Raw genomic sequence first — 9,905 nt, forward strand, 5'->3', positions numbered from 1 at the left:
TGTGCAAAATTAAAGCACATCGTATTGGGGGTAATGTCCTGACGTGGATGGAGAATTGATTGGCAGACAGGAAGCAAAGAGTCGGGATAAACGGAATGGCAGGCAGTGACTAGTGGGGTGCCGCAGGTCTCAGTGCTGGGACCCCAGCTATTTTCAATATACATTAATGATTTAGATGAAAGAATTGAGTGTAATATCTCCAAGTTTGCAGATAACACTAAGCTGCGTGGCAGTGTGAGCTGTGAGGAGGATGCTAAGAGGCTGCAGGGTGACTTGGACAGGTTAAGTGAGTGGGCAAATGCATGGCAGATGCAGTATAATGTGGATAAATGTGAGGTTATCCACTTTAGTGTCAAGAACACGAAGGCAGAATATTATCTGAATGGCGACAGATTAGGAAAAGGGGAGGTGGAACGAGATCTGGGTGTCATGGTACATCAGTCATTGAAAGGTGGCATGCAGGTACAGCAGGTGGTGAAGAAGGCAAATGGCATGTTGGCCTTCATAGCGAGAGGATTTGAGTATAGGAGCAGGGAGATGTTACTGCAATTGTACAGGGCCTTGGTGAGGCCTCACCTCGAATATTGTGTTCTGAGGAAGGACGTTCTTGCTATTGAGGGAGTGCAGCGAAGGTTCACCAGACTGATTCCAGGGATGGTAGGACTGACATATGAGGAGAGACTGGATCAACAGGGCCTGTATTCACTGGAGTTTAGAAGGATGAGAGGGGATCTCATGGAAACATATAAAATTCTGACGGGATTGGACAGGTTAGATGCAGGAAGAATGTTCCCGATGTTGGGGAAGTCCAGAACCAGGTGACACAATCTAAGGATAAGGGGGTAAGCCATTTAGGACTGAGATGAGGAGAACGTTCTTCACTCAGAGAGTTGTTAACCTGTGGAATTCCCTACTGCAGAGAGTTGTTGAGGCCAGTTCATTGGATATATTTAAGAGCGAGTTAGATATGGCACTTACGGCTAAAAGGATCAAGGGGTATGGAAATAAAGTAGGAAAGGGGTACTGAAGAAATGATCAGCCATGATCTTATTGAATGGCGGTGCAGGCTCGAAGGGCCGAATGGCCTACTCCTGCACCTATTTTCTATGTTTCCGCTCCCCGCTCCCCCTCCCCGTTCCTCCCTCCCCGCTCCCCCCTGCCCTCCACTGTACCGCAGTGTTATACACTGATGGACCTGTACCCACCAGTACTGTACCCCAGTGTTATACAGTGACAGACCTGTACCCACCAGTACTGTACCCCAGTGATATACAGTGACAGACCTGTACCCACCAGTACTGTACCCCAGTGTTATACAGTGACAGACCTGTACCCACCAGTACTGTACCCCAGTTATACGGTGACAGACCTGTACCCACCAGTACTGTACCCCAGTTATACGGTGACTGACCTGTACCCATCAGTACTGTACCCGTGTTATATAGTGACAGACCTGTACCCCAGTGTTATACAGTGACAGACCTGTACCCACCAGTACTGTACGCCAGTGTTATACAGTGACAGACCTGTACCCACCAGTACTGTACCCCAGTGTTATGCAGTGACAGACCTGTACCCACCAGTATTGTACCTCAGTGTTATACAGTGACAGACCTGTACCCACCAGTACTGTACCCCAGTGTTATACAGTGACAGACCTGTACCCACCAGTACTGTACCCCAGTGTTATACAGTGACAGACCTGTACCCACCAGTACTGTACCCCAGTGTTATACAGTGACAGACCTGTACCCACCAGTACTGTACCCCATTGTTATACAGTGACAGACCTGTACCCACCAGTACTGTACCCCAGTGAACGGATGATTCTGTGGACATGTATAATATTTAATGTAACTGGTGTGCCCTGTGTGTGTCGGTTGACGGGGGTTTTACTTGTTTCCCACAGCACTGGTAGTCTATAACCATTACCTGGCATTTCAGCACTTTGCAGAAGAATACTACCCCTTCACTGAGGTAAGCCAGGGTGCCGTGGGTGGCTGCGTGTGAGAGGTGTGTTGAGCTGCTCTGTGTGAAGAGCCTGAAAGGAGTGGACACTGTTTCCCCTGTGGACCGCTCCGATGGAGTGGAGACCACCGAGTATCTTGGGGCGATGGGGGGTGGTGGATTGTTGGGGGGGGGGGGGGTGGGGGGGTAGGGCGACGCTCGCAGACACCCCCTCGCCACACGCCAACTCACTGAGCGCAGTGGCTTTCCTTAACTGTGTCCGAATGTCATGACCTAGTTGAAGCTTCTCGGTTGTGACGGGAATTGAGAGAGATTTATTCGGGCAAATCTCGCAAGTTAGAAATGGTGAAGTTAGGGGGTCAGTTGAGGAGGAATATTTCACCCAACAACTAACCAAACTATGGAATATTTAAAAATGAATTTTCAGCACATAGGCATCATCGACATTTATTGGCCATCTCTAGTTGCCCTGAGTGTGAAACGACTGAGCGTCTTCACTCGACATCATTGGTATAACACTGGAGTGATGTACAGGCCCAGACTGGGTAGGGACAACAGGTTTCCTTCCCGAATTGGAAAGTGTGAGGTTATGCACCTGGGCAGAAAAAATCAAAGAGCAAGTTATTTAAATGGAGAAAGATTGCAAAGTGCTGCAGTACAGCAGGACCTGGGGGTACTTGTGCATGAAACACAAAAGGTCAGTATGCAGGTACAGCAAGTGATCAGGAAGGCCAATGGAATCTTGGCCTTTATTGCAAAGCGGATGGAGTATAAAAGCAGGGAAGTCTTGCTACAGCTATACAGGGGGTCGGTGAGGCCACACCTGGAATACTGCGTGCAGTTTTGGTTTCCATATTTAAGAAAGATATACTTGCATTGGAGGCAGTTCAGAGAAGGGTCGGTCACTAGGTTGATTCTGGAGATGAGGCGATTGAATTATGAGGAAAGGTTGAGCAGGTTGGGCCGCTACTCATTGGAATTCAGAAGAATGAGAGGTGATCTTATCATAGAAACATGGAAAATAGGTGCAGGAGTAGGCCATTCGGCCTTTCGAGCCTGCACCACCATTCAATAAGATCATGGCTGATCATTCACCTCAGTACCCCTTTACTGCTTTCTCTCAATAACCCTTGATCCCTTTAGTCATAATGGCCATATCTAACTCCCTCTTGAATACATCTAACGAACTGGCATCAACAACTTTCTGTGGTAGATAATTCCACAGGTTAACAACTCTCTGAGTGAGGAAGTTTCTCCTCATCTCAGTCCTAAATGGCTTACTCCTTATCCTTAGACTGTGACCCCTGGTTCTGGACTTCCCCAACATCGGGACCATTTTTCCTGCATCTAACCTGTCCAGTCCCGTCAGAATTTTATATGTTTCTTTGAGATCCCCTCTCATTCTTCTAAACTCCAGTGAACACAGGCCCAGTCGATCCAGTGTCTCATGTCAATCCTGCCATTCTGGGAATCAGTCTGGTGAACCTTCGCTGCACTCCCTCAATAGCAAGAACGTCCTTCCTCAGATTAGGAGACCAAAACGGAACACAATATTCCAGGTGAGGCCTCACCAAGGCCCTGTACAACTACAATAAGATCTCCCTGCTCCTATACTCAAAACCCCGAGCTATGAAGGCCAACATACCATTTGCCTCCTTCACCGCCTGCTGTAGCTGCATGCCAACTTTCAATGACTGATGTACCATGACACCCTAATCTGCCACCATTCAGATAATATTCTGCCTTCACATTTTTGCCACCAAAGTGGATAACTTCACATTTATCCACATTATACTGCATCTGCCATGCATTTGCCCACTCACCTAACCTGTCCAAGTCACCCTGCAGCCTCTTAGCGTCCTCCTCACAGCTCACACCGCCACCCAGCTTAGTGTCATCTGCAAACTTGGAGATATTACACTCAATTCCTTCATCTAAATCATTGATGTATATTGTAAATAGCTGGTGTCCCAGCACTGAGCCCTGCGGCACCCCATTAGTCACTGCCTGCCATTCTGAAAAGGACCCGTTTATCCCGACTCTCTGCTTCCTGTCTGCCAACCAGTTCTCTATCCACGTCAGTACATTACCCCAAATACCATGTGCTTTAATTTTGCACACCAATCTCTTGTGTGGGACCTTGTCAAAAGCTTTTTGAAAGATCAAATACACCACATCCACTGGTTCTCCCTTGTCCACTCTACCAGTTACATCCTCAAAAAATTCTAGAAGATTTGTCAAGCATGATTTCCCTTTCATAAATCCATGCTGACTTGGACCGATCCTGTCACTGCTTTCCAAATGCGCTGCTATTTCATCTTTAATAATTGATTCCAACATTTTCCCCACTACTGATGTCAGGCTAACCAATCTATAATTACCCGTTTTCTCTCTCCTTTTTTTTAAAAAAGTGGTGTTACATTAGCTACCCTCCATTCCATAGGAACTGATCCAAAGTCGATAGACTGTTGGAAAATGATCACCAATGCATCCACTATTTCTAGGGCCACTTCCTTAAGTACTCTGGGATGCAGACTATCAGGCCCTGGGGAATTATCGGCCTTCAATCCCATCAATTTCCCTAACACAATTTCCTGACTAATAAGGATTTCCTTCAGTTCTTATTTCTCGCTAGATCCTCTGTCCCCTAGTTTTTCCGGAAGGTTATTCGTGTCTTCCTTTGTGAAGACAGAACCAAAGTATTTGTTCAATTGGTCTGCCATTTCTCTGTTCCCCATTATAAATTCACCTGATTCTGACTGCACTAATTTGTCTTCACTAATCTCTTTCTCTGCACATATCTGTAGAACTTTTGCAGTAAGCTTCTTCTCATACTCTATTTTCCCCCTCCTAATTAAACACTGTCCTCATCTGCTGGATTCTACATTTCTCTCAGTCCTCAAGTTTGCTGCTTTTACTGGCCAATTTATATGTCTTTTCCTTGGCTTTAACACTATCCTTAACTTCCCTTGTTAGCCATGATTGAGCCACCTTCCCCGTTTTATTTTGTCTTCAGACAGTAATGTACAATTGCTGTAGTTCATCCATGTGAACTTTAAATGTTTGCCATTGCTTATCCACCGTCAATCCTTTAAGTATCCTTTGCCGGTCTATTCTAGCCAATTCACGCCTCATACCGTCGAAGTTACCTTTCGTTAAGTTCAGGATCCTGGTTTCCAAATTAACTGTGTCACTCTCCATCTTAATAAAGAATTCTACCATATTATGGTCACTCTTCCCCAACAAGATTGCTAATTAGTCCTTTCTCAAGGGAGAACCAGTAGATGTGTATTTGGTCTTTCAAAAGGCTTTTGACAAGGTCCCACACGAGATTGGTGTGCAAAATTAAAGCACATCGTACTGGAGGTAATGTACTGACATGGATAGAGAACTGGTTGGCAGACAGGAAGCAGAGCAGAGAGTCAGGATAAACGGGTCCTTTTCAGAATTGGAGGCAGTGACTAGTGGGTTGCCGCAGGGCTCAGTGCTGGGACCCCAGCTATTTACAATATACATTAATGATTTAGATGAAGGAATTGAATGTAATATCTCCAAGTTTGCAGATGACACTAAGCTGGGTGGCGGTGTGAGCTGTGAGGAGGATGCTAAGAGGCTGCAGGGTGAGTGGGCATGTTAGTTGAGCGGGCAAATGCATGGCAGATGCAGTATAATGTGGATAAATGTGAGGTTATCCACTTTGGTGGCAAAAACACGAAGGCAGAATGTTATCTGAATGGCAGCAGATTAGGAAAAGGGGAGGTGGAACGAGACCTGGGTGTCATGGTACATCAGTCTGTGGAATTCGCTGCCTCAGAGCTGTGGAAGCTGGGACATTGAATAAAATTAAGACAGAGATAGACAGTTTCTTAAACGATAAGGGAATAAGGGGTTATGGGGAGCGGGCAGGGAAGTGGAGCCGAGTCCATGATTGGATCAGCCATGATCTTATTAAATGGCGGAGTAGGCTCGAGGGGCCGTATGGCCTACTCCTGCTCCTATTTCTTATGTTCTTATGTTCTAATGTACATTGGTGAACCAGTTGGGTTTTAAAACAATCCAACAGCTTCATGGTCATTGTTACTGACACCAGCCTTTTATTAAAACTGAATTCAAATTTTCAAACTGCCGTGGTGGGATTTGAAACTCACGCTCTCTGGATTACCATTCCGTTGACATCACCACTACACTGCTGCACCCTAATAAGCTGCACAGAGAATGTTGGTAAATGCACAGTGGAGTCCAAGCGGCGAGACTCTGTCTCTGCGGAGACAGGCAGTGTGGCGGGTAATGCTACCAGTATGTCCTGGAGCTTCGTGCACCAAGAGCGCCGATCCGGAATCCCGGCACGCCCGGGATGGGCGAGCGGTCTTTCGGCCCAGACTATCGACCGACCGTTTGACACTAATGGGCAGTCGTTCGTTCCAGGTGTGGAGTTCTCGGAGTCTGAATTCCAAACATGCTCCTCCGCTCGCAGAGGGTAAGCGAGAGGGCTTGTCGTATTCTGTTGGGATGTGGGCGCCGTTGGCAAGGCTGGCATTTATTGCCCATCCCTATTTGCCTTTGGGTTGGTGAGCCGCCACCTTCTTGAACCACTGCAGTCAGTGTGGTGAAGGTGCTCCCATTGCGCTGTTAGGCAGGGAGTCCCAGGATTTTGATCCAGCGACGATGAAGATATGTTTTGCTCAATGCCAGTTAGTGTTGGGGCAGTTTTTGGAGATCACGGAGGCCCATCTGTGGCCGCTTTGCCTCTGTCAGGAGGTTGGGCGATTGAGTGAAGTCCAGGGTGAGGAATTGCTGCCAGATGGTGGGGAGCAAATGGACCGGGGGCTTTTTCCTGTGCCTGTTTGATTCTAGTCACCTTGACATTGGAAAAGCAACAATGGAGGGTTTATACCTGGGATTGGGAACCTCTCTCGTTGGTTATTCGCTCACTCATTTGGTTACCAGGTTAATACTCTGGTTACTCAATCATCTCATTCTGCCGTGTTCTGTCCAGGTTCTAGCTTACTTCACACTGTGCCTGTGGATAACCCCCTTCTCCTTCTTTGTGTCACTCTCCGCCGGAGAGAACGTCCTTCCGTCCACAATTCAGCACGGAGGTGAGTGCCAGGACCCCCGTCCTTAAACACGTGTTTGTGGTTTGGTGGATCGGTTCATGGGTTGAATGGTAACTTGGTGGATTGGTTTATGAATCGAATGGTTAGTTGGTGGATTGATCGATTGGTTCATTGGTTGAATGGTTAGTCGGTGGATTGGTTTATGAGTTGATTGATTAGCTAATAATTTGGTCGATTGGTTCATGGGTTGAATGGTTAGTTGATGGATTGGTTTATGAGTTGAATGGTTAGTTTATAGTTTGGTCGATTGGTCCATGGGTTGAATGGTAACTTGGTGGATTGGTTTATGAGTCGAATGGTTAGTTGGTGGATTGATTGATTGGTTCATTGGTTGAATGGTTAGTCGGTGGATTGGTTTATGGGTTGAATGGTTAGTTTATAGTTTGGTCGATTGGTTCATGGATTGAATAGTAACTTGGTGGATTGGTTTATGGGTTGAATAGTTAGTTTATGGTTTGGTGGATTAGTTCACAGGTTGAATTGTGGTTGGTGGATTGGTTTGAGATGAATAGTTAGTTTTGTGGGTTGATTGGTTTGCTTATGGTTTCCTTGATTTTCCACAGATGACGTTGTGTCGAATTACTTCACGAAGGGTAAGAGGAGTAAGCGATCGGGTATCCTGGTAATCTTCACCTTCATGAAAGAGGCAATCCTGCCCAGTCGACAGAAGATGTACTGACAGCCACCGAGTGTATCCGTTGATGAGCAGTAACAGAACTGACAGAGGGTGGAGGAGGGGAGGGAGCAGAGAGACCGAGAAACTGAATAACACGGAGGATGATGAGCTCTGCTTTGGACTTCAATCTGGAATTAATGTTTGATTTTTTTTTCTTTACTTGGACCCTCCTCCCTGAAGGAATTTCTGGCGGAAGGTGATTTTAAATGCATTATTTTTGCACAGATTTTGGAATTTAGAAGGACTTTAAACACATGACAGAAAACAAATCTTGTTCCATTTGGAGGGGCCCCATTGGAGCTCCCCACGCGATGTATTAAATGTAAACGTTTCCATTTTATAATGGAGTGGATGATTGCTGTACATGGTCATTGATGCTTCCAGTAAACCTTGCTCAGTTTAACGCAACTTTCACTTCAGTTCTGCTTATGGGCGGTGACTCTCCCCCACCGCTCCGTTCAAAACAACCTCCGCGCGCACTTTCTGTTTGTCAAATCGGCAGATCTTGCAATGTGTTGTGCTGAGGCTAATACTACACGGAATCTGGATTAACATCAGTAGAGATACAGTCAGTAACACAGGGTGCTGGGGGAGAGGGGTTACTGAGTGACAGTGTGAGGGAGGTGGATTAACATCAGTAGAGATACAGTCAGTAACACACGGTGCTGGGGGAGAGGGGTTACTGAGTGACAGTGTGGGGGAGCTGGATTAACATCAGTACAGATACAGTCAGTAACACAGGGTGCTGGGTGAGAGGGGTTACTGAGTGACAATGTGAGGGAGTGGGATTAACATCAGTACAGATACAGTCAGTAACACAGGGCGCTGGGGGAGAGGGGTTACTGAGTGACAGTGTGGGGGAGCTGGATTAACATCAGTACAGATACAGTCAGTAACACAGGGTGCTGGGTGAGAGGGGTTACTGAGTGACAATGTGAGGGAGCGGGATTAACATCAGTACAGATACAGTCAGTAACACAGGGCGCTGGGAGAGAGGGGTTACTGAGTGACAGTGTGAGGGAGCTGGATTAACATCAGTATCATATACGCAGTGGGGGGGTTATGATTCATTCAAGAGCCCAGACGGAGTGTGTTGGCAGAATGTTGCACTGTGGGAGGTACCACCAGCTGGCATTCTGAGAACCATGGGAGGGGTTACTGGGCAGTGAGCAGCAACAAGAGCCCTGGCTGACCTTGTCTCCTTCTTACATGGATCAGCAAACTCAGCAACAATATATTTTGATCCAAAAGAGTGCAGAATGGAAAGACACCCTCTTTAAGGATGTGTGACCTGTGGCGTGTATTTTAATTCACCTCCCGTTTCTTTGAAGGACAGAATAAACAGGTACAGGTTTTATCTGTGAGAACTGAGGAGAATAATCCACTGCTTTGCACAGTTGGTGCGTTCAGTGTTAAGACAGGGAGGTTATGCTTGAACTGGTTGGGCCGCAGCTGGAGTACTGCATGCAGTTCTGGTCACCACATTACAGGAAAAATGTGATTGCACTGGAGAGGAGATTTACGAGGATGTTGCCTGGACTGGAGAATTTTAGCTATGAGGACAAATTCGATAGGTTGGGTTTGTTTTCTTTGAAACAGGCGGCTGAGGGAAGACCTAATTGAGCTGTATAAAATTACGAGGCGTTTGATAGAGTGGATAGGAAGGACCTAGTTCCCTTAGCAGAGGGATCAACAACCAGGGGGCATAGATTTAAAGTAATTGGTAGAAGGTTTAGAGGGGAGATGAGGAAAAACAATTTCACCCAGAGGGTGGTGGGGGTCTGGAACTCACTGCCTGAGAGGGTGGTAGAGGCAGAAACCCTCACCACATTTAAACAGTACTTGGCTGTGCACTTAGAGCCTTAACCGACCGGGCTCCGGACCGAGAGCTGGAAAGTGGGATGAGCTCTTTTTCGACCAGCACCAACACGATGGGCCGAGTGGCCTCCTATGATTCACCTTTGGGGCACAGTTCAAATACAGGCCGGACTCTGCCAGGGATATGGCTGGCACTTGAGTCACCACTGTAACATGGGTCCAAATCGTGTCGAGTGTGAGGGGAATCGGTACTCTGCCTGGAGATTGGCGAGGCTTGACCTTTATTTCAGACACTTCGGTTCAACACCAGCCGAGACTCCGGATGA

At 46.9% G+C, this 9,905-nt stretch overlaps 1 protein-coding gene across 1 annotated transcript; it reads left to right on the forward strand.

Annotated features, from left to right (window-relative positions):
• Nucleotides 1-1,909: 1,909 nt before the first annotated feature.
• LOC139249548 (protein TEX261-like) lies at nucleotides 1,910-8,169 on the forward strand (the record flags this gene model as incomplete). Its single annotated transcript, XM_070872488.1, has 3 exons — nucleotides 1,910-1,977; nucleotides 6,965-7,067; nucleotides 7,649-8,169. Coding segments are annotated over 3 exons (287 nt in total), but the record flags the coding sequence as incomplete, so codon positions are not given.
• Between the last annotated feature and the right edge of the window lie 1,736 nt (nucleotides 8,170-9,905).

Source organism: Pristiophorus japonicus, unplaced genomic scaffold (genome assembly GCF_044704955.1).
Source record: "Pristiophorus japonicus isolate sPriJap1 unplaced genomic scaffold, sPriJap1.hap1 HAP1_SCAFFOLD_321, whole genome shotgun sequence".
NCBI lineage: Eukaryota > Metazoa > Chordata > Chondrichthyes > Pristiophoridae > Pristiophorus > Pristiophorus japonicus.